The sequence below is a fragment of the Phasianus colchicus genome, chromosome 3, assembly GCF_987193195.1.
Source record: "Phasianus colchicus chromosome 3, bPhaCol1.hap1.1, whole genome shotgun sequence".
Lineage (NCBI taxonomy): Eukaryota > Metazoa > Chordata > Aves > Galliformes > Phasianidae > Phasianus > Phasianus colchicus.
Genome location: NC_143438.1, coordinates 29,723,532 through 29,748,522, shown reverse-complemented (window position 1 = coordinate 29,748,522; position 24,991 = coordinate 29,723,532). Strand labels below are relative to the sequence as shown.

At 38.3% G+C, this 24,991-nt stretch overlaps 1 protein-coding gene across 12 annotated transcripts in view; it reads right to left on the bottom strand.

The window, feature by feature from the left end:
- The window catches only part of FHOD3 (formin homology 2 domain containing 3), a 367,457-nt gene that overhangs the window by 309,266 nt on the left and 33,200 nt on the right, over nucleotides 1-24,991 (bottom strand). For all 12 annotated transcript variants that reach the window (XM_090137189.1, XM_090137192.1, XM_090137190.1 and 9 more), the window contains exon 3: nucleotides 15,863-15,927. In XM_090137189.1, the coding sequence (XP_089993315.1) occupies nucleotides 15,863-15,927 (65 nt within the window). The remainder of the gene's footprint in view (nucleotides 1-15,862; nucleotides 15,928-24,991) is intronic.

The following is a 24,991-nucleotide window of genomic DNA, read 5'->3' as shown; positions in this document are numbered from 1 at the left end:
CAAAATAGAAAAGAAACATCCACCCTCAGGAGAACCTGCTTTTCCAAAAAATTTAATTTTCTTGCATTTGACTAAGACTGTCAAGGACACGAACCTGAGAAATGTAATACTAACTGCATCAGAATGGAAGAACTGAACCAGCAACCTGAGATGCATGGACTCAAAGGGATAATTTTTTATCATTGAGTCCTTGTTGTGCCTTGCTCCCCAGTGCACACTTCATTCAGTCAGACTGAAACTCCTGAACATCACAAGGAAGCTGGGAGGCCAGGACTCAGGAGTCTCAAGCCTAAGTAGTCAAGGGCTCAGTTGTATGCAACCTTCTCTGTCCTCTAAATTGACCAAGGCATTAACAGCAAAAGAAACAGACTTCACTGCTGCGGTCTCTGCTGAGCAGACAAAGCCAGCAGTGAATGCTGAAGGTGACCTATGCTAGTGGGAACCAGCTAATCTATGCTTCATTCTAGCATCAAAATACAGTCCTAATCTGTGGAAGCATTTGTTTCAAAGCTGCAAATAAGTATTTGCGAGTAAATAGTAGTGACAACTACTTTTACTCATAAATTAGACATTGAGAAAATTTAAGAGCTTCCTTTTATAATTTTGGTGTTACTTAACACCCTAAAATAAAAATCATGAAAAGAAAGGGCAGAAGGATTGAAATTCAAGCTCTGTCCAAACCACACTACTGTTTTTCTTTCTGGTTTAAACAAGATATCCCTGCTAAGTACTAAGGCTGTAATACACTAGAAATGCTATATCACTCAGGAAAGAAAAGACTGAAGAGTAGTGATGTCGTGTGCACAAGCATGCAAAGAACAGCAGTACCAAACTCTAAGAGCTGCAGTTAGGTCACAAGGACATAGTTTGGTCACTGTAACGCTCTTCACATTATCAACTAACGAAGGCAGAAAAGATATGCTAAAGTCACCATTTCACTATCTACCAACAAGATGATGTGAAAGGGGTGAATGGTGACATGCACTACAGCAACCTCTGATAAGATATCACATTTACATGCCCAGAACATGCAGCTGCCCTGAAAATAGATCCTTTGTTTTCCCAGCAGGGAGAGGGCAGGTAGCCCGCGCAGTGCCTCTCTCCTCCTTTTTCTTGTTATTCACAGGAAACAAGGCAAAGATCTTTCCAGTGGGGAGCTAAATGCCAAAGCACAGCTGACCTGACCCTCACAGGGAGGGATGTGCGAGGGCGTGCGCGCTGTGCCTGACCGACTGCCACCGACTCATTCATCAGCAGGTGCCGACAGGCAGCATCTGTGTCTGAAACCCCCAGCAACATGCCAGAGTACTCACAAGAACCAGGATATTTAAAAAAAAAAAAAAACTAAAATAATATGAAAGACACAAGGAGAAAAAAAACCTGACTCTTATGTGGAAAGGCCTCAGAAGCGGGTGCTTGCAGCTCTGCATGAAGCACAGCAAGCTCTGTAATGCCTGAAACATACAGTGATCTTGGTTTGCTTTGAAGAAGCTCTGGTCAAAAATACCATGCTGAGAGCTAGAGTAAAACTAACTTCTTTCTCCTGGGAAGGATGTCCTATGAATCTGATATCCAGGAAACAGATTCATACAAATTAAAAAAAAACAACCACCATTGTTTTCAAGTGCTTTACAGAGGTCAAATGGAATATCTTTGACCCCAAACCTTCACATGGGAGAGGAGAATCTGCCCAGAAAGACTTGTGTTCCAACAGCCCTAGCAAAACACTTGGGCACAGCAGCAGAGATAACACTGATCTTTTCCTTCCACTTATCCATTTATACTAAGAGTCTTAGAGCCAATGGGGGTAACTCACAGCCCTGGCCTCTGAATGTCTCTTATTCTTTCCTAGAACTCTTTTTGTAACACACTGGTCTGAGTGACCTTACTGTCATCCTAACATATCCTAACTGATGTTGTCTTTGTTACAATAGTCATGATTCACTCACTGAGCAGAAGTTAATTTTGCTAGAGGCAAGATGAGTTTCCAAAGATACTGAAGTATCTGTTAGACAAGAAAGAAGAGAACATGCTACTCAACACAGCTGTTCTTAAACTTCATTTCTATCCTTCCTGGCCATCAAGACTTTCACTAAAAGCTCCTTCATTCTGAATAGCAAAACATCCTTCCCCTACACACACTTCCATATACAAATTTGGGATTCTTCTGAAAACAGAAAGTAGACAGTAGTAGAACATGCTATCAAATATGTAATTTTTTTTTTCCCCCCAGAGACTTTATTTTCTGTTTTTATGAAAGAAACAAATGGACATATGTAAGAGAAAGCTAAGTCCCTAATGTGTTCTACCTAATAAGAGGGCATTTCAGGGGACCAGGCTGAAACAGGTGAGGCAAGCTGAAGCTGACAACTCCCCCAGCACAGTCTTCAGACTTAAGAAACACTCAGCTTTTCCATCACGCTGGAATATGCAGCATAGATCAAACACACATTTGAATGTGGTTTCCCTTGCTCTTCCCACTGTTAGAACGACCTCCCCTCATACGTTCTACATGACGGCACAGACACTGGGTGCTTTTAACAACATATAAGCATATATAACACTGTGCATACAGATACAAACATACAAACCAAGCATATGCTTTCCTGCCATACAGATAGGTAACTTTCTTGCAGGATAGGAACTGCCTGCATTTAAACTATGCCAGAAGAAATTTCGAGTCAAATCATGAGAAAGGATAAAGCATTTCCAAAATAAAGTCTTAATAAAATAAATTAAAAAACAAACAAACAAACAAACAAACAAACAAAAAAAAACAATAGCAACAATAGCAACTGCTGAAAATAACAATGAAAAAATCCATTCATTGAAGAAAAAAAGGGCACGTCAGCCCATCACTGATACAGAGATTTCCTGTTCGGTCACTCAAGAGATGTAGTCAGAATACACGGGAGCTTAATACCCAAATTTCCCTCAGACATCCTACAAGTTTTATCTGGCTATAAAAATGTAACACTGAAGAAAGTATTTGAGCTTCTCATCAGCAGTGCTACCAACACTACTTGTCTGTTGCATTGATGACATATTCAGGTAGCAACCTAGGAAGAGAGCAAAGAAGATTAAGGACTAAGTCAGATGTTTCTTCCCATCATATTTTAAAACAAATAAAAATAGTTAGTAAATGTACATCAGAAATAAAGATACAACATCCCTGCTGCTAGGTAACTGTTCAAACACTGTTCCCATAACAATTCATTACACAGGAATTAGATCAGTAAGTATACTTGCATATAGCAATTTCATACTAGACACTGGTAGAAATCAGGGAAAAGAAATGACTGTAGCTATTTATAAAGCTTGGTAAAGAATCAGATTTCACTAAAAACTGTTGTCTCCCTAGAATGATTATCAGGACTCTACAAACACAAAACAGAGACAACGGCAAGTACATGAGCTTCCCAACCTGGCAGCTCCTCTCCCTCACTGTTCCATTTATGGCCAATGGAAGGAGAGCAACTCAGGGCAGGAACATAGCTGGGATGCTCTGAAGTGCCCCCTAAACAATCCCCATTTACCAATGTTATAGGGAGCCTAGAGGCTAAAACAGATGCCAAGTTGCACGTCAAGAATGATTGAGAGGCTCACAAGAAGGGGAGCCACAGCAATGATACAGCACTAAAGTTTCACCTATAAGTTTATTTTTCACAAATATTATAGAGAAGAGAAACTCAGAGCCCAGTGCCTTCCCACTCCCTGTGAGCAACATGCAGATCACTGGTTTCTGAAAAAAACACCCAGGAGATAGTGCGACTGCCAGTAGTGTCCCACTGTGTATTACGTAGGGCTGCTTATGCATACACTTGTCCCGTGTATGAACCTCCGCAGACTATCCTGTCTCCTAGAGCACACAACCTCCAAAACACTACAGTATTCAGGCATAGATATAAGGAGGCTTCTATTTCCTCATTTAATCTTTTCTTGGATCAAAAATATTCATAATATACTGGAAACCGATAAACATTGAAGTGAACGACATATGACAGTACTCCCACATGAAGACTTCACCCGAAGTTTTCCAGAGTAGTGTCATATATGACGCAAACATGCTTTCTTTAGCAAGATTTTCTGCAGTGTATCAGCAAAAGACAAAAGTAGAAAGACCTCCTGATGAGTCTGTTGGAGGGACCACTTGTGCATGTTCTTCTAACCAACAAGCCACAGAAAAGAACTGACAGCTGGCTGACATCACCATCGTCCTCTGCTGTGCAGAACAGCTCACCAGGCTCTTGCAGTGGGAGAACCAGCTCTGCAACCACATGGGCTGAGCTATAAACCCTTGCTCCAGGCCTCCTCCTATGCCCAGCATGCCAAGAAGCTTTCCACGCTCACAACTGTCTGTGTTTCACATGAGGCCAGGAAGTAAGCAAATCTCTCTCTAGTGGCATTTGACTTTGAACAGGCTCCTGAACAGTCAGTGAACCTAATTTTAGGATTATAGAAGCAAGAAACCTATCCAACTGTCATATTTTCCTCCTCAGCATAGCAAGAAGCTAACTAGTGGTGCCAGGTTTAGACATCCTGAAATTATAAGTATCCCTTAAAGTTGACATATAATCCTTGTCAACAACCACGGTGAGAAATGAGCTAGCAGAAACAAAATTTATTTTTGAAACACAGTTTACAAATGCACTCCTCTTCATGTATTAAGAGTAAGACCAGAGCTAAATATTTCATGTCTGAGAGGTTAGAAGAAGCCTGATATGTAACTTCAGACATACCAGGATCATCTCAAACTGCTAAATATGAATTGACAGGTCTTGTGACATCCCACTATGTAAAACAGTATGCTATCCATTCACAGTAACCTTTGCTTAGGCCTCAAATTAAGAAGCTGTCATTTTAAGATCCTTAATTTTTTTTTTGTGCCATATTGAGACTTAAAAAAAAAAAAGAGACTTAAATGAGATATCACTGTTAAAACACAGGAGGGGCAGCTAACAGAGTAACACTAGAAAAGCGCAAAAGCTGCAAAATAAACAAGATGTTCTAGATTAAATTGGATAATGCTTACATGAAATACCCTAAAAAAATCCCATCCATCTCTCCATTTTCCAGAAAGATATCACAACATCCTCAATTTCAGCAGGCTGCACAAAGCGAGTACAAAGCCACATCACATCTGTTTGTGGCATATCCTGAACCAGAGATGAATATTTATTCCAAATGCTTCTGGAGGTACCACAGAAATATTCTGCACAACTGTACATGTTCTTTCATTTGTTTTTTGTTGTTGTTGAATATGGGAGCTACGTCAGCTATTTTAAATAATGCTCCACAGCCTTTGGGATATTTTTCTCATGAAGGAAAGAAGTTGAAACGCATTCCAATTATGTACTAAAACATCTCAATTTATACAGAAATACAAGCAGCTGTACATGAAAAAGACAAAAATGATATTGAATGGAAGAACTGCAGATAAGAAATCAACAGCACATATAATTTGAATGGCAGAATGAAAACTTGTGTAACACATAGGTCCAGAAGTAATACAGATACTAGACCAGAGAGAAACAGTTAGAGATAGTACATTTAACATTACATATGAATGAAAAATTAATAATCTGTACAAAGCTTTTCTCCAACTATGTTAGGAAACGACGTGTATTTCTTATCACCACCCATGCAGAGCCTCAGATGGTAATAAAACTTAACTGTCCTGTCATTACATGTAAGGACTGAAGCAACACAGCCCTGATTTGAAAAGAAGCTATTAATATACTCAGCTTGGCAATAAGCTCACAAGAAGTTAGCAAATGACATCAGTTTTTGAGGCATCAATGAACATTGTTTACAGCAGACTGAAGCATGCATATAATTTTCAAGCACATCTCTGTGCTTTAATGGCATGCATTCATTCTCTTATTTTAGAGAATGAGAAATAAATGATCATAAAGCCTGAGTATGCATTTATCTGTGGTACGTAGCAGTCAAATAACAGAACAAAAAATCATTCATTAGAAAGCAAAAATCAGACATGCAGTGAATGAAAAAAGATGCATTACAAAAGGAAAATGTTTCCTGCACATTTCCTATTTCTTGCACAGGATCTGTCTCAGTAATTTGCAAAGGAAAAAGTAGCCCTAGACTATAACTAGTACTTCTAGACTCTAACAGAGTTTTCAGTTTAGTATTTTCTTACCATTAAATAGGATGTGGAGAATTTCCCTAAAGCTCTATTTTATTTTTTTTTTAATTATTTTTTAAATCACTGCTCCCACTGTGGTACTGCCATACCAATGTCTCTGACATCATGGGCCAGCATAACAAAGAAGGAAGCATTACTTTCAGAGCAGCCCCATATTACACCAGAAGTACACTACAGAAAAAAAATAATCATCACTAATCCGTATCTTCCTCACCACAAAAAAACTTTAGGAAGTGGGAGCCACAACTTGCACTACAGCCACACCCAGAATTACCACACAGCTCCTTAAAGAAACCCAGAGCTACATCTTACAACAGAACGAGACACACCCAAAGGATGGCTGAGGCTGGCAGGGCATCCCGGGTGCATCTGCTCCAAGCCATACTCCAACAAGACCACCCAGAGCAGGCTGCCCTAGCTCATGCCCAGCCAGCTTCTAAAGACTGCCAAGAAGGTGACTGCACAGGCTCTCTAGTCAGCCTCAGGTGAAGAATCGCCCTTCTCCCATACATAAAAGCTAAGAGACAAACCATATATTTAACGTTAATGCAGTCTTCAGCATACATGATTAGAGACCACTGGCAAACCAAAGCCAATTCCGCCCATGCAGCTCAGAACATCTTAGTGAGGTAGAAGTCATATTTATTTTCAGCATGAGCTAAATTAGTGCCCCTCCATTTGCCTCATAGACAAGTCAATGACTAAGTGGCAGAAGCAAGAACGACAGTCAAAAGAAGTATCAGTATTTCCTAATTCAAATCCACAGTTTTTAAGTAGTGGTTCCTAATTTCTCTCCCATAATTGTAAGTGGATAAATTATTTTTTAACCAATGCATCTCTAATAAAGTTTTGCAGGGCAGAGCTTAAAATAGACTTGAATAGCACACTGTTCCTAGTAAACTGCAAGGGATGCTCCGAAAGCAACAGACGCATGCAGGCTCTTGTTCATCACTGGTGAAAATGCACAGCTAATGATAGTGATCATGTTGAAAAAAAGTTTTCTGTAGCTGAGAATTTGCTCTATCAAATAGCATTACTGTGTTCTTTGTGTCTATCACAGCTTCCATGGAAATAAATAGAAGGCATTACTTTTGGAGCAACCTACATAATCTGAACCAGACTCATTTGGTTTCTATCTTCCAAATGGAACAGATTTAGATACAGGAAAAAAAAAACAAATCACACCATTCTCATCCACATATAATACTAATTTATTTGAAGCTATTTAACTTTAACTTAACCTTTCCCTCCCTCCATTGAAGACTTGAATTTGCTGTGCTTCAGTCCATCACAAGATGAGTTCAGTTTAACACACACCAGAAGACTAAGAACTGCTTTGTCTTCCAATACAACAATCTACAAAATGGGAAGTGCAAATAGCTAAAGAAAGAAGTTACACTGAAACCAAGTATAGCCATTTATAATGAAAGGTTAAGAAACATTGTTATTTTTCTTTTAATAACAACTACACAAACACCTGTATCTATTAAGATTTAGGAAATTCTCTTGAACACTTGTGGACTATTAAAAATAAGTAAAAACAAATTTGTCACATTCATGTTTAGCTGCCATACTGCAACAAAGATTTCTGCAGATTCCCACCTTAGAAAGATGGCTATAACCACATCTCCCCACCAAACATTCATGAGGAATAAAGCCACATCCATCCCAAGAGTCAAGTGCTGGAAGTGCTGCGATTTGAAACAGACTGAGCACAGGTCAATCTCTGAGGAAACAGAAAAGCCCTATCAAGTACAAGTGATGTTGAAGTGAAGGGAGCTTCACCCCTCAAACAGAAATCTGCAGCAGCAGAGTTAGGCAATATGTTGGTAGCAGACAAGTGGACCAGCCTTGGCCGCTGAAACTTTACAATCATAACAGCGATGCATAGAGACAGTTCTTATGCTGACTTTATTTAGTTTGGGCAAGTACTTCTCAAAGTCTAGTATAAGATCACAGACATCATTCAAAAACATCTTCATTTACTGATATACTCGATTCTTGCCAAAAAACCCAGCACAGAAAATAGTACTGCTCCTACCATGTATTTACAGAGTTAAACATTTTTAAGTCTGCTAATAATGGTCAACAAAAATGGTTTTAAAGGTTACAAAAATCTTCTCATTCATTTTAGAGCTAAATTTGCAATGACTTTCTCTCAATTACAACATTTTAAACCTAGCCTTGACAATAGAACACTCCTGTACGCAGGACATTTTAGAAACTGAATGGCAGTATGGTCAAGTAGTTACATGTTAATTCACTAATTAACTTCATCCTCCTTTCAGTGAAATTTCATTAGCAGAAGTACTCTTCAAGTACTGAGTAAATAATTACGTACAAAAGCTAAAAGCAATACTGTGTTTTGTTAGAATTTTTTTGATCTTCAGAAAGACACATGAGTAGACAGTGTAAAATTAGGCACATTAAAAATCTGCACATCAGTAATTTGATGCTTTTTTTTTAATATCTGAAAAGCTTAAATTGGCTTGTGGCAGTGGAAAGGAGAGGAAATAAAGCATCATACTACTTAGTTTCCTGGCTTTATGAAGAGTTGATTTCCTTTAAGGTGTACTAAAGATAACTGCCTGGTTTTTGGTTGTTTAAAAAAAGTCTTGCAAACTGTTTACACGTTGGAAGAAAAGTAACTACTATGGAAGCTTAAGTTGTCTTTAAAAAAAGTCGTGAAGGCTTCCCAATTCAAACATCTCACTCAATTTCTGCAGCACTTTCAGGTGCAAGTCAGACAAGCTTCAACACTGTAATACAAAGCTTTCTAAGACAAGAAAAGCATCCCACTAGCACGCTCCACAGCAGTCCTTTCAGAAGTGGAACAAGCCCTTTTAAAACAGGAATTGACTGCTTTAATGCAGCAACCCATTGCTCATGGAGGCTTTATCTGCTCTACAGCTTCTTATTTTGCTACCAAGCCTATTTGAAAAATTTCAGTTCACATGAAATACAGAGAGAATTCTTGGAAATTTCCCTGCTTCATATCAAAGACATTCTGAAATCATACAGAACTGGTTCTGAATTTTCTTGGTTGAGACCAAGACAGGCAAATAACAGGTTATGAGGAAGTGCTGCAGTTAATCCAACAAAGGAGACCAACCAAAAGCATGCATTAGGAGTACAACAAAAAAGTCTAATGTTTCAGCATAATGATGTACATTTTTAAGAGCAAAACCATAAGTTTATTTATATGGATAGATTTTCACAAAGCAATCTGATCAGGGGGCCACAGGATCTTACTTATAGCATCTGTGTTCCATATTCTCAGTAAAACAAATTTAAATAATCCTAAAAAGCTCAAAAAAGTGTTTTTATCATAGCCTTTGCAGCTCTTTCGTGTTTCACTCAAATTGGAAAAAAGCTGAACCAGATATCTTCAGTCACATCTGGAAGCAGACCCCAGTACCATCTGCATTACTCTAACTAGAACTCATGTTATGCCATTAAAAAAAGGCTAATTCTTACAGAAAAATAAACTAAAAAGACTTTGAAATGTCTTTGAAAGCCCATTTACATCCAAAAAACACATTTATTACTGTCTTCATTTAAGCCAAGACTTTAACCAAGTTACAGCAAGAATCATAAGAAGCATACATCAGAAGTCGAGATCCATAACGCAGCACCATTAAATCCATTAATCACCATTTCTTCTGTCCCAATTATGCTAAGATATTTGATGAAGCAATTTCAGCTCACCTCTCTGTTACCATCAGGGCAAAGAACTCAAAACCACAGCGCTTCCGACAAATTCTCAAGGCACCTCTTTTGTTCCCTTTAAATTAAATCCGAATCAGTTGCGCATTTTGCTGAACTGCTAATGCTCTCCACATGTTCTCTCAAACTGAAAGTTCTGTTAGGAATGCCTCACAGAGAACAGAAAACTGTAAAAAGTCCTTCAAACGACCCAAAGTGCCTCTCTTTCTTTAAACTTCCATCTAAACATATAAATCCAACCAAATGATGAGCTCAAACGAAAGGCCTAATGCCACAATTAAGCTTCCTTTAAGAAAGTGTTCTAAATAGACTTAGCATATTTGGAGACTTGTGAAAAAAATGTTATTTTAGGTTCAATAAGCTACATCCTTAAAACATTAGAAAATTCTGCAGTACTCTATCTACCCTAGGATTTTGAGAGGCAACTACAGAAGCTTCACAGTCTCTGCAGCTTTGAGAACTCTTTGCCAGCACACATATACAGATACATCATCTGCCATACCTGTAGAAAGAAGCATCTGAAGAGTTAAAGTGTATCAGTAAGATGGGGTGTAGGCACAAACTTAACTCTGCCCTCAGGGAATGAGATATGACAATTTTGCATATTTTCTTGACCAGAATCACTGTCTCTTCTACACTCCTGTACAACACTTATGAAAAGATAACTTTTTTGCACCAGTTCTGTGTATCTTCCCTGTAACAAAGTGCCAGATACAGTTACTGACTTGAGCCATGATTCTGTCTTAGAGAAAGCATTCCGGTTCCACTGGGAAGGCACTTATAGCTCAAGCTCTTAGAGGGAAAGGGCACAGAGAAGGTTCAACATACAAAGGGATAGTTGCAGGACATATTTGCTGTAACACATGCATAAGTCCACATAACAGAAAACAGAAGGGAAAACTGTACATGGAAGAAAGGGGATCAGATGCATATTTCAGCTATTAAAGGACAAATAAAAACAGCTGGTTTTCACTGCAGTTATAGCTAGCTTATAGCTTCCCTCAGGTATCACAGGACAAGAAGAGCTCAGTGAGATATTTATGATTCCATTCCATAAGAGATAACAAGAATAAGATGATGTCAAAAAAAGGTAACCCAAAGAGTTGTGTGAAAAGGATAGATTATTGGTGCTAACCTTGCTGGATAAAGCAGATGCTCCAAAAACAGTGGCTTGTCATGCAGAGTTGCAGCTGCTTTTGTTAAACCACATACTTGGAAATAATCCATGGCCAAGAACTCATGGAAGAACTCAGGAAGGGCAGGCATGCTCTAGCTCTATCATGTTCCAGCAAATCTCAAAGTGCCTATGTACTAAAGCCAACAGAATGGGTGTACAAAACTGTTGCAATGACAAATAATGCAGCTAGATCATACATCCAGATTGAGCACAGCCTTGACACCGGTACCTGGAGGTACTGGTGGATGGGAACCTGGACATGAGCCATCAATGCTCACACTCACAGCCCAGAAAGCCAACTGTATCCTGGGCGGCATCAAAAGAAGCATGGTCAGCAAGGCAAGGGAGGCGATCTTGCCCCTCTACTCTGTGCTAGTGAGGCCTCACCTCGAAGAGCTGTGTCCAGATATGGATTCCTCACTACAGGAAAAGACATAGATCTGCTGGAGCACATCCAGGTAAGGGCCACAGAGATGATCCACAGAATGGGAACACCTCACCTATGAGAACAGGCTGAGAGAGCTGGGGCTGTTCAGCCTGGAGAAGGCTCCAAGGTGATCTGATAGCAGCCTTTCATTATCTAAATGGGAGCTAGAGGAAAGAAGAGGACAGATTCTTTAGCAGGGTCTGTGGCAACAAAACAACAGGAGATGGTTTCAGTCTCAAAGAGGGTAGATTTAGGTTAGATATAAGGAAAAAAATCTTTTATAGTGAGGGTGGTGAGGCACTGGAACAGGTTGCCCAGAGATGTGGTTGATGCTCCATCCCTGTAGACTTTCAAGTCAGGCTTGATCAGGCCGTGGGCAGCCTGATCTGGCTGCGGTGTCCCTCTTCATTGCAGGGATTTGACGGCCTTCAGAGGCCCCTTCCAACTCTAAAGATTCTATAATTCTATTCTATGATTTAATAAGAATCTTGCAGTATTATGCTTGCACACTGTTTAGACACATACCTTATTCAAGTAAAACACTTGATACTCACAGTATCTATACAAAATTATTATTTTTATCAAAAGATACAAGCAAGACTTTGCATAAAAACAGGGAGAAGTTATGACCATAGAAAAATAATTTTATAATGCAAAAACACTGCAAATAGAACTGAGGATTTTTCCTATCAATCTATTAATAGAAAAAATAGAAAAAGATTTAATACACCCTGCAATATCTACTCTTCTTCCAAGCCAAAGTACTCTGATCCCTGGCCAGTACATGTATCCAGTATGACATAAACCATCATTGCTGTCATTCTTCTTGTATCACATTGTATTAACACCTAAAGCTCACAATTATTTTTTTTCCAGAACAATTCTAAGCCCTTGTCATGGGTGTCAGACCAAACCTCCTCCTCAGTACTGATAGTAACACACCTGATGATTCACAGACAAAGGCATTAATATTTTAAAACAAGACATGGGGCTCTCTTGGGCTACCTACTGCACACAGAGCAAACAGTGCTGCCTTCCTCAGGACTCTCCACGATTTTGAGAGGCAACTAAGACACAGTGGCCAGACAAGTGAAGCACAATCAGCAAGGCAGTAGCAGCAGCAACAGCAAGCAGAGCTGTCCAAACAGCCACACAGTGAAGAGCAGAGCTTTAACTTTACAGGAGCTTTAAAACTATCCTATCAAAGAGTCACTCTGACTCAAGTCTTCAATTAAGTTTCAGGTGCAAAAGTTTTTGGCAGTGCAATGTTCTCACTTCAGACTTGCATCCTCATTTAAAGTGGATGTTAAGGCTTCATCTTAGCTCTGCAATTGTTAAATACCTACAAATTAAATTTATTAACATTAAGGCACAGCTAAGTGTAGCTGCCAAAAAAAAAAAACAGAAAGACTTTTCCCCATGGAGTATTAACTTAAAATAAATGTAACTAGAATAATAGAATAAAAGGCTAAATTTGACAAATCCTAAAAAAAAAAAACCAAAAAAACAGCAATTTACACTGTGCAGTTTAAGAATTGGTCTTCCTTCATTTAAGGATGCTTAACATCAACAGGTGCAAGAGTACCTCTATAGTTTTCAATTAGTAAGATACCACAAACAAAACTGTTTTTGCCAAATCCTTTCACATGAAAAAAGACTGTAAATACCAGTATAAGAACACTCAAATCTTATCTGATATTTTAAACAGGATCAAGCCAAAATAGAGTAAGTGGAGTTACGAAAATTTATTCCTTGGTGCTGAAAGTCCTTAGGCTGGGCATATAATACAAACTCAACTTGAGACAAATATACATATATGGATTAAATTAAGCTGAAATGCTCTGGAGTTGAATGGTATGCAATACAGCAGAAAACAGTATTCCCTAACAACTTTCACGCTTGTACTGTTATGCTCTATTCCTTCCTCTCACTGCTAAAACCAAAGCAGAACAGAAAACCCCACAACACTTCCATAAACTACAGATTCAACTTGAAACTTGCAAAAACTTAAGTCTTAGTAAATACTGGCCTGTAGTTAATACATCCTCTGAAACTAAAATCCAAAAGAATTCCCTAGAGAAGTGAAGCCATTAATGCTCCGTTTGGACATTAGAACATAAACACTGTGTACTTCCCACAATCTAGAGCTATAACTCTAGAGCTATAACACACTAGAGAGATGAAAACACATTGGTACAACTTCCAAATGGGAGCTTTAATGACATGAAAGCTATTTCTCTAAAGCAAAGTAAAGCCTTCAAAGCAGAAATGACAAGAAGCTCTGAGGCAAGGGCGCTACAGGACAAGCTACGACTTCTCAGAAAGAAGCCCTAGCTAGCCACTGTTGACACTGCAAAGGCAGTAATATTTCTAAACAATGCTTTCCAGGGAGATTGTGAGGACAATCATAATTCCAATACAGACTGGCAGAAAGGAAAGAAAACAGTCAAAGCAAGATGCTTTTATTCCATGTAGCAGTCTCAGATAGCTCTAGCTCCTGAATTTTGCTCCACATGTAATGTGTAAGTATTAGTATTGAAAGTTAAATATATTTCAAAAAAGATTTAACAGGCAACTGATGTGAACGTACATGCAAAAGGAAGCAAAGTACCCACTGTCAGAGAAACAACCCTCCTATTCCGTGAGAACTCTGACAGACAGGCACAGTTCATCACGAGGTCAGTATTAAGAAAAGCAGAGGGTTTCTGACTGCTTCAAACTATCTCACACCAAAAAATAAGACACAGCTGGTATGCAGAAATGCAGAAGGAGAGAAAAACTACAAGTTACAGGTTGAATCAAAAATTTTGCCTAGAAATAAAACCTTCAGCAGAGGATAGAAATTAGAAGCAGATCTTGCACTTGACTTGGCTTTTTAGCCTGTAATGAACCAAGCCAAAAAACCCATATACAAACAGACTCCAGTTCCAGAAGGGTGAATCTGGACTCGAGCTCTGCAGCCTGGCTCCTATGCATTCAGCTCTAAAAGCATCACTGCTGACGGAGTACAACAGTACCTGACAAAGAAATATGCTTTCATACAGGAACAACTACAGTACGTACACAGTAATAAGCCTAATTGCCCCCACTGAGTTCACATGCAAACAGATTAAAACAAAGCAACCACACACGGAATCTCAAAACCTTGTGCTGATTCCTGCACTCCAGGAAGGAATGAAACATGAAAAGTGTTTTTTAAAACCTCAATTCAGGACACCACATTGGCCTGTTTTGCCAAAGACATTCCTAGATCCAACAAGAACAAGTTTCCCTGAAACATTTGTAATTTCATTCATATTTATAAAATCATCCCAGACTCTGCACCATCTCTGTTTCTCCTCTAATACTTAACATGTAGGCTTGCTCAAATCAACCACAGTAAAGGAGAATCTGTTCCTGCATGATGCAGCCTAAAGTTTGCTCTCAATGGGAGGTATTTGAGGAATTCTGTAGGTCGCTTTTGCTCAATTCAAATTCCCATAAAGGCCATTTCATAACACTTCCTGGGGGCAGGCAAAGAAGTTCTGTAGTATTTAAAGCCTGAATCTTCTGACAACAACAGTACTGTAGAAATAAATTGAAGTCAAAGTTTTGTGTTAAGAAAAGTGACTATATTTCAATGCTTGGCTGAGAATTAATGAAGCAAGACCAAACAAGGTAAACAATTAAGGCATTGAATCTGCTACAGAAGTGCTGAAAAAGGCAAGCAACAGTAGCACACATAATAAATCAGCTGCCCATAGCATCTCTCATAACATGACCTGAATGTGAACGTTAACTTTAGACTAACATTGAATGTTAGTCTACAGAACACGGGAGAACATTAGTCCTATCACAGCACACTGCCTCTGTTCCTACAATCCCAAAGCTCTTATGACACATATTATTGCTTCAAACTTTTTCTTGTGACAGCAGGTTTTAAGCAGGGCTCTTCCAAGACACCAACACTATGATGATGACACTAAGTGACAAAGATTCATAATACCCAAATAAACAGTTCATGCTATTAAAATGCTGTAGCGAGTTTTCTGTCAACAACACTTCAGATTTCCTTCACAGTTCAGAATATAATCCTCTTTCAGGACATACAAAGACAGTAGAACAGCAGATAATCCAAGATTCTTCAGAGCACCCATAACCATCACACCTGACTGTCAAATGCTATGCATCTCTGATCTCTTTAACGTTCTTAAAGGGTAACCTATATAACAACTTGAGCAAGCAGCAAAGACAAAGAAATAGATTTAACAGCACACTACCTTTACCTTAGAACACTGCAAAGCTGATACATATTTTCTAGATTTGCTTCTCAAGAGATCATTTTATTTATTCCTTCTCTTTTTTAGTCACGTAGAACTTCACTTACCAATACAGGCATGGACTCTCACTGACAGCTGGGTCCTCAAAATTATACTGTGCTTCTTGCCCCTCCTGGAAATAGAAGAAAAAATGTATGAAAAGGGATAAAGAAACTTAAGTTTACTTGAGCTTGGAGGTGGAGGGGGGAAAGATGAGAGGCAGTGTTGTGGATTTGTCTTCGTTTCTTACAATGTAAGTCTAATTTAATTGGCAATAAATTATTTTTCCATAAGCCTGTTTTGTCCTTACAATTATTGGTAAATTATAAAAAAACAAAATCACCAGAACACCACAACCAAAATGCTCTTTCATCTTGCATTCTCTCCATCCTGTTGAGACAGGGACTGTGGCTAGGTGAGCAGCCACAACATCAACCCCTCACAAGGATTCTCTGTAAATCTGTATTCAAGAAATACCCAGTGATGACACCATTTAATTTTCACAGAAATACTTTAAAAGTAGACATAGTCAAATATGAAAAGAAAATTCAATACCAAGGCAGAAGTTGCTCAAGCTTTCATAAAGTAGTTAAGGTATTTGAGCAAATTTTTCAAGGCCATAGTGCATATCCTGGACTGCTGTGAACAAGTGCAGATAGCTGGTCAAAGGAGGCAGTTTACCAGAAGTTCACCAGTTCACCCTTGTGAGACTCCACCTGTGGTACTGCACGCAGCTCTGAGGCCCCCAATATAAGGAGGACATGAACCTGCTGGAGCAGGTCCAGGGGAGGCCACAAAGCTTATCAGATCTATGGGTATCTCATCCCTTGAAGATGAGGCAATCTAAAGTAGTGGTTGGCAACTCAGACAACAGTGGGGGATAGAAATCAGATGAACCTCAAGGTCCCCTCTATTCCAAATCATCGTATAGTTCCATGATACAGATAGATTTACTTCTCATGCAGCAAAACAAAACTGAACTCTCCTTTACTGCCTCAGTTTCATCTTGGTCATAAACGGAACGACTATCTTAATAAGCTGCTAGATCCCTCATTTGTTTTCCTTATGAGTTACTACTAGTTGTATTATTTCAATCTGGAAAAGAGCACCATTATTTATTTCTAGGTACTAGTCAGCTGGCATCAACTCATAGGCAGCACCTTTGCCTCTTCACCCAAACCTGCTCACACAATGGAATATGAGAGGGCAAGGAAAGCCAAAAGTACTATACTTATAATATACTTATACAGCAGTATATTATCCCTCTTTTCTGTGAAACTAAAGACAATTCGTTGTGGGAAAACATGCCCAGAAGTGAAACTATTATTAGAACAAACTCAGATGCAGCTTTGAGTTATATTAACCCTGGACTCAATACTATCCAAAAGTCAGAGGCAAATTAAGAAAAGCACAGTCTTCCTCGGCTATATGCTTTGAGACTGCTGAGAGATTTCAGGATTCAACCTTTTGCACAGATGTCCATCAGAATTTCCCCATCTGTAACTTAATCAGAATAAAATCACTTTCCAGATAACACTACAGTTTCTCTCCCTTCCTCCCTGCTCCTTTCTGTATTTCTCATTACTTTTAAAAAGAAAATGGTTTGTATCATCTGCCAGAAAACTTCGTAGGAGAAGGCATGACAGTGAAGTAATTAGTGATACCTTTTAAAAAACATCAATAGCTTTTTTTTTCCCCCCCTCCTAGTTTGCTCGGCTTCTCTGCACTCTTCGAGAGAAAGGGCACTCGGGACTTTTAAAGCACTTACACAAACACAATCTGTAAACCGTCACCCTACCTTTGCTACATCCCCTGTCCAGTATCAGATTTACTCCAGAAAACTGCTTCTCTTCAACCACCCTTTCTTGATGAGGTATGCCAGAGTGAGGCAGATCCATCTTCAAAGGCATACAACAAAGGTAAAAAATGAGTTTGAGGTGCTGTGACTCTTTATGTACATTCCTCATTCATATTACTTCTGAAGCTCTAGAAATGGGAAATAGTTTTGACGAGGTCTTTGGGTCAGATGTACTTTCATGAAAATGTCTTCAGCTACCAAGCTGCAGTTGTATTGACCCAGTTAGTTACAAGACAAGGAATGAGCAAATTAATACAGCATGCAATCAGTAGAATTGCTAACAGCTTCATGTGCTCTCAAGGATTCGAAGCTGTTGGAAATCTAAAATACCAACCTCAAAGGCAACATCTCACATGAAGGCCCCAAGACAGCTGTGCAACTAAATTTCTTACACAAGCAGCTTCAAATGCATAAGCAAGCCCAGCGACCTTAACAGAAATTACAAGCTATTTACATGCTTCAGGACATGTTTCTTTGAGCAAGAAAAATGACCAATTTCAAATGCAGTAAGTCTGTACAATCTTCATTTCCTAGTACATAATTCATTTTACTAAAAATTTAATGCAAAAAGAGGGGGGTGGAGGGATGGATAGGAGAGAATCAGTTTACTATGTAGAAATAAAGCGAATAAAATCTAATTTCAGACAAGCATCACTGAAATCCCAACTATAATTGTATTCTCCAGAAACACTGGTGAAGTTGTAGCAAAGTTGAGAAACTCAATCAGGAAGAAGTTGATGAAGAAAAAAGAAAACTCAGTTTTACAAGAAGGATGTTGAGACTGCAAAATACAAAGGAGATTCCAGCAGTCAGGCTGTGCCAGAAGCAAAACAGCCTGAGGGAAATAAGGAAGAGCCCTTTAGTTTGGCATGAATCTTTCAGTCCAGCCATTAAGTCTACCATAAATTTCTATTAAGGGACAAGAAAATTTGAAGCAATACAAGTCATACTTTAAAAATTTCCTTCTCACAGCAGTTGAGTAAATCCTCTTGTGACTGTACCATAACTTACCCACTGATCTCAAACCAAAGCAAAGCTCACTTGCAATGTTGTTACTTTTACTGCCTACTGTTCTTTATGTTAATGCATAAGCAGTCCTATCAAAATCAAATGTTCACTGAGGCATTTGAGATTGACAAGGGCAACACGATCCTTTTTCCAGGAAGTTTCACCAAACAGTAAATGACACAGGAAGAAAGAACTGAACAAATCTACAGCTGCAATAAATTACACATATAAATTAGTATCTGGTTTCTAAAAATTAAGTTACAATAAGGTAGCAGTATATATGAGTTTTCAACTGGATTCATTATTGCTATTAGGCAGGTTAATTACAAAAGTAGATTTTCTGGTTTTTGTTTTGCTTTTTTTTTTTTTTTTTTTTTTTTTTTTACTTAGGAATGGCAGTTCCTCCAAATATCAAATAGGCGTCTCTCAAGGCAAATTCTAGAAGATTCAATTCAAACTGAAAACAGCAGCAAAGGGATTCCAAGTCCAGAGGTCCACAGCATTGCCCTCATCTTTCGCACTACTCTATTAATTGAGGGGAATAACAGCTTATATCCTTCCTCCTCACATCCATGCTTCCCCATCCTGCATCAGAGTACTGCTGCAAAGAGCAGTTGGCTCATGTCTGCAGACTGTGCGTAACTTATGAAACACTATACATAAAACTATACATTAGAGACAAGCTTACCCTCTTTAGGTTCAACAAACAAAAGAAAGGCAAAAAATGAACTGGATATTGACAAACACTATCGTCATCTTGCTTCTTGATCAATTTCAGTTATTACACGTTGAAGTTTTCTACACTCCAGCATTCAAACTTTTGTGGCCATGATCAGTCTTCTACATTATACAGGTTTAGTATCAGTAAATTACTCACAGCAAGTCCAACTCTGAACTGGACAGTTATCAGATCAGCCAGGCACCCATTTATCTTATCCAAGCCTCTGCTGAAATATCAGATGTCATCTTCACCATCCTTCATGACCACAAGCGAAGGGAGCACAACAGGTTACTGGACAGAGCTAACTACTGCTATGGATGTTACCATTTCACCCTAAAGAGGGCATTAGGCTGGATAAAAACTAACCTCAATTTAGTAACCGAGTAAATCTACCAACAATAAATACTGAAAAGACTTTAAGATTTGGCCAGCATATAAAGCCAGCTTAACATGACAACCTCCCATGTGAAAGTTCTGCATCTACTACCTACGTTATGCCTGACATAATGATCTAAATGTTATGAAAACCTACCTAACACAGACACTGCTTTTAATGGAAAGCTTTCAAAGCACACATGTATAACACATGCTTCATATTTTCTGACAACTTCTCATTGCACTCAGGTTTCTTAGTATACCATCAACCTCCTCCAGTAATCACATCCATGTTTTTCAAGAGGAGTAAGTTAATGAGAACAGCTCCCAACAGGGATCCCTAAGCTCAGAGAGCCACCAACTCCTTGGGGAGGAGCTTGAACAACAGGACACTATCAGAAGCAGAGGTGTGGTAACAGACTTTCTCTAATGTATCTTATCTATGCAACTACCTTTCACATTTTTATTTCATCACCTATGCATGTCCATCTTCACTTGCACACACCTTTCAGACACTGAAGAACGCTTCTGCAATGGGGTATTGCTTCACAGTCAGTTGCTTCATAGTTTAAGATATTCAACATCAGTTGAAAACAAACTATTCCTTGTTGAGTGCACAAGGGATGGATTTTTTTGCATGAGTTCAAACACTCACATTTATCAGGTTTTCTGTAAAAAAGACAGGCAAGCCAGCTCATACACAATAAGCAAAGTGTTTCTTAATCTACCATTAGTCAGACAGCATAAACCTTAGGTTATGATTTCAAAGTTGCTAAGTATAGTTTGACCGCAGTTTCAATAAGATAGGCTTCACTATTCTATTATAGATTTAAGATATGCAAAAAAAAAAAAAAAAGAATTCTGAAACATTAAAGAATGTTGCATAAAAGCTAAGTCTTTTAGAGAGAGCAAACATGCACGGAGAGAGAAATTAAGAAATCTCCTGAAAATTACCACCAAGTTATATCTAAATAAATAACCTGAGGCTCTCCACAAATCACCATTCAACAATCCAAGTGCCGTGTTCAAGTTCACGTTATTCTTGTTAAATAACAAAAGAGCTCAAGAGGCAAGTTTGTTGAATGCTGAACTCCGAATACTCTACAAATGGATGACAACATTAACAGCTCTCCCTGGCACAGCATGCACTTGGAAGCAAACAAAGAAATTTCATCTTTAAATGACTTCAAAGGATTTTCTGTCCCTATCTCACTTTTTCCACCTCACAATCTTGAATGAAGTCATACTGCATCTGCAGCCTGTTATTGCAAGTCATCTAGTCATTTCACACAGCTTTTACTCAGAGTATTTCTAGACAATAGCACACTGACTAAAGCAACAATCATTGGACAAGAGCAGACAAAAATAAGTAGAAATAATCATATTTTGTTTAAAAAAGAATCTAATTTGACTAATTCAGGTATAAATCATCTCAATCACACATATACTCAAATAAAAAAAATTGGCAGGCAAAATGTTACAGATAATAGTGTATACAACAGTACGCAATGGAACAAAGTATGTTGATGCTTGTGCCTACTTCTTCCTTTCCACCACAAGTTGTTGTGATATTGTTCTGTACTTTCCAACATGAATTTAACAGTGAACTGCTTCATAACCTATTAAAAACCTATACACCAATCAAGAAAGATCTTGTAATGCCAGCAAAAGGAAAATCACCCAATCTTACACAAGCTCACGAACTATATAACTGTACCAGTAAGGACTACACACTGACTATCACTACAAGGTGTCATGTTTTACACCACCTGCTCTTCACAAGCACAATACACAATAGTAACAATGCAGATAGATCTTTTACCCCCTTTCCCTTTTAAAAAGGAAATGAATCAGGATGGAAGGAGAAGGTGGAAGAAAACTAGAAACTCAAAAGAGTCAAGTAAAACCTGAAAGAGATTCAACAAGTATGCTGCATGATCTGCTGTAATAATGCATGTTAATGCTTACTAATATTAATGAAGTTCTGGATGAACTTTTCTGCTTACCTCACCAGAAAGCAATGATCTTTTTCCCACAAAAAAATGAATCACTTTCATATACTACAAAAATGCATCAAGCTTAAGTAGTGGAAAATCTGTTGCATTTTTTTCTTTTTAGAAATTTCTGTGCAGACATATTTCAGAAATTGGAATATCCTTACTGCTTCCCCTCCTTTCTAAATCATCAATGATGGCTATTTCTGTTTTAAATGGCTTACTTCCCATGCATCAAATCAAACATTTTAAGGGCCGTTGGAGGTTATTAAGGACTGCTTATTGCCTTCACAGTCTAAATGACCATTTTTCAATGTCCTTATTCATGCACAAAGCTGTGTGTATCCCTTCCATTCCCAAAAGTTGATCAAAACTTTGACCCTCATACACTTGTTTTAGCAGCAAGTTTAACTGGTCACATTGTGAAACAGTGATGGCATTTACAAGTTAAAATCTTTATTTTTGCAAGAGGAAAAATAATTTTGAATTAGCAAACAGTAAAGAAATTTGCATCAGAAGCACTACTGTAGTGATAATGGTTGATAAAAAAATTTTAAAAAGCTTATTTCCTCACTTCTTGTCAACTTTGTATCGTGTTCTTCAGCAAAAATAACAGAACTCGACCAACACTGTTCAAGCCTTTAATTACGTACTTCCCACTGCTGCTAGTAACCACTGCTGGCTACGCATCTTTCCCAGGCATCTTTAGACTAAGTAATATCTGGTCATTGGCTTCGATATAACCTGCACTGTAATGCTGATGTTACATTTGGATTTTCATTTAAATCATGTTTTCAGTTAGAGCAACACATGTCTTGAAACAATCAGGATTTTTGAATAAGAAATCAGAAAAACCAGCCATGAATGTTGGGACAAAGTGGCAAGGAGCAAAGTAAAACAAAAATCTCCTGCAGCTGAATCAGCTGGCTCTTCAGGCAAAGAGCTCCTTTGGTGCTTCTGACAACAGGGTCTAGCTTAATCACACAGTTACATTTTGTCCGCAGAATGCACTTAGTTTAACTAGAATTAGCTATAACCATTTTAAAACTGTCCTACTTTGCAGAAGGATATGGATACATGTATATAAGTGCATGTACTTATAAATTCTACCTTGAACAATAGATTCACTTCTTTGGCTTTACTGTCTGCTTTTTAGAAGTTTTCTACTTTCATATTTGGCAAGAGTTACTTCATAATATGACACACAAGATCTTAAACAGCATTTTGCCCTCAAGACAAATCTTATTTCTTCATATTAATCTAATTTAGAAAATAGGTTGTATTTATTGCTGAGCCACTAATGGTTTCATTAGCAGGAACAATTACTGAGCAGTAAACATGAAAAAACAAATTAATATTTTGTTGTGCTGTTATGGTCTTAATCCCGGTAAAAGTCACTACTTGCACAGCTTCATTACAGGAGACTGGGCTAGTCCCAGACTTGCAGTGGTTTAAGCTGTTAGCTCACCATGAAAGTTATATTCAAGACTATTAATATTTATTTTTTAATCAGAAGCAGATTATTACCTTAGTTTAATCAGTGGTAAAAAGAAATAAGAAAAAAACCACACACCAATTGCACAGACAGATGAACTCTCACAGTATAAATGAGAGCGCGAACTTGCTTATACAAACCTATTTTTAATTTACTGTAGTGTAAGAGTAGGGACATGAACTGTTGCATAGAATAGGAGAGATGGCAAGTTCACAGCTTCTACCAATTAGTCAGCACAAGCTTGCTTGGCTGTGAGCACATTCTGAGCAAAGATGCCAGTCAGTTGCAGTAGCAAACAGTGGGTGCACGACATTTTCCTGAAGGCTGTTGTTCCAAGTTGGGATCCTCCAAATCCTTAGATTTATCCTTATTATCATAGCAGGCGTCAACCTCTGAGCTGCTCTACAGTCCTTCCTGGCAGCCCTACTAGCAGATGACCTGTTTATTGAGAAAGGAAAGGATTCCCTCCACATGCAGTTAAGAGAAACATTTCCAAGCCTCGAGAGCTGCTCACTTCATAACCTCCTCATCAGTGAGGATGGCAGAGTGCAAATGCAGCTATTAGAGGACTTTGACAGTAAAGCAAACTGTTTTCAAACAGAACAGCTGGCACCAGTTGTTTTCACAAGCTGCTTTTATTTAAGTTTCCACCTTAAAATATTGGGCTCCTCAGCTATGTGTATGTAAATGTAAATACCAAATTAAATTTTTAGAAACTGTTGACCTAGGAACAGCTGTATGAAACACACATTTTTTTGCCTCAGTGCTTCATATAGTATACAACAGTCCGGGAGAGAGCTAAGCACAATAGTATTTTAGCAACACTTTTATAGTGTGAACAATTTTTGAACAAGAGTGCTACAAAAAAGTACATTTGTGTATTTTGTGTACTTATGTACAATACCACATATATTTACCAGTGGTGATAATGGAAAAAGAGCAGATCTTTAACGGTCTCGAAAAAGCAGTGCAATACAGATTAATTCCCTTTACAGCACAGCTGCGAGTAAACTTTGGGGTAAAGTAGGAGACAAAGCTGATTCAATACTGACAATCACAAGCTCTAAAATCATGAGTCAAGCTCTCTCAAGACAAACAAAAAACCCAACCTATCAGACAAAACCAGACTTTTTAGTGCCTGCAGTGATTGGCTGTTAAGAAAAAAATTAAGAAACACCTACAGTTCCATCTGCATATTAATTTCAACATTCCATCTCATTTTTTTTAAATTGATAAACAAGCAATCTTAGGACTAAAGTAACACTTTAAAAAAGTTACTTAAAGTTTTGAAAACATGGTAAGAACAGTTATTGCCCTGCAACTTCAGCAAGGAGGAGAGCAAAAAAGCCCTAACTTACACATCCAGAAAAACAGTTTAATTAGAAACCTGAAAGCTTTATGGCAATTTCTTATGCAACAGTAAAGTTTCAGCTTTACTGACTGAGTGAACAGTCAGTTTTTACCTCATACAGTACAGACTGGAATCCTATTGTCCTATAATAAGTCCTGTATTTTCTATAACTTACTGTAACCTTTTAGCTGAATAGATTTGGACTCTAGTCAAGGAGCACAATGAAGAACAGAGGGGTCACTCTTGGGGAAACTCCTTGAGCTCACCAGGCTATTCAAATATGAGAGCTGGGATCAAAGACTGTCATTTGAGTCACTTTGTTGGTCAGCACCATGCAGTACTGAGTTCCTACAGATTTCTGAACCTCTGCATTCCTTGCAGCTGCATGTTACATA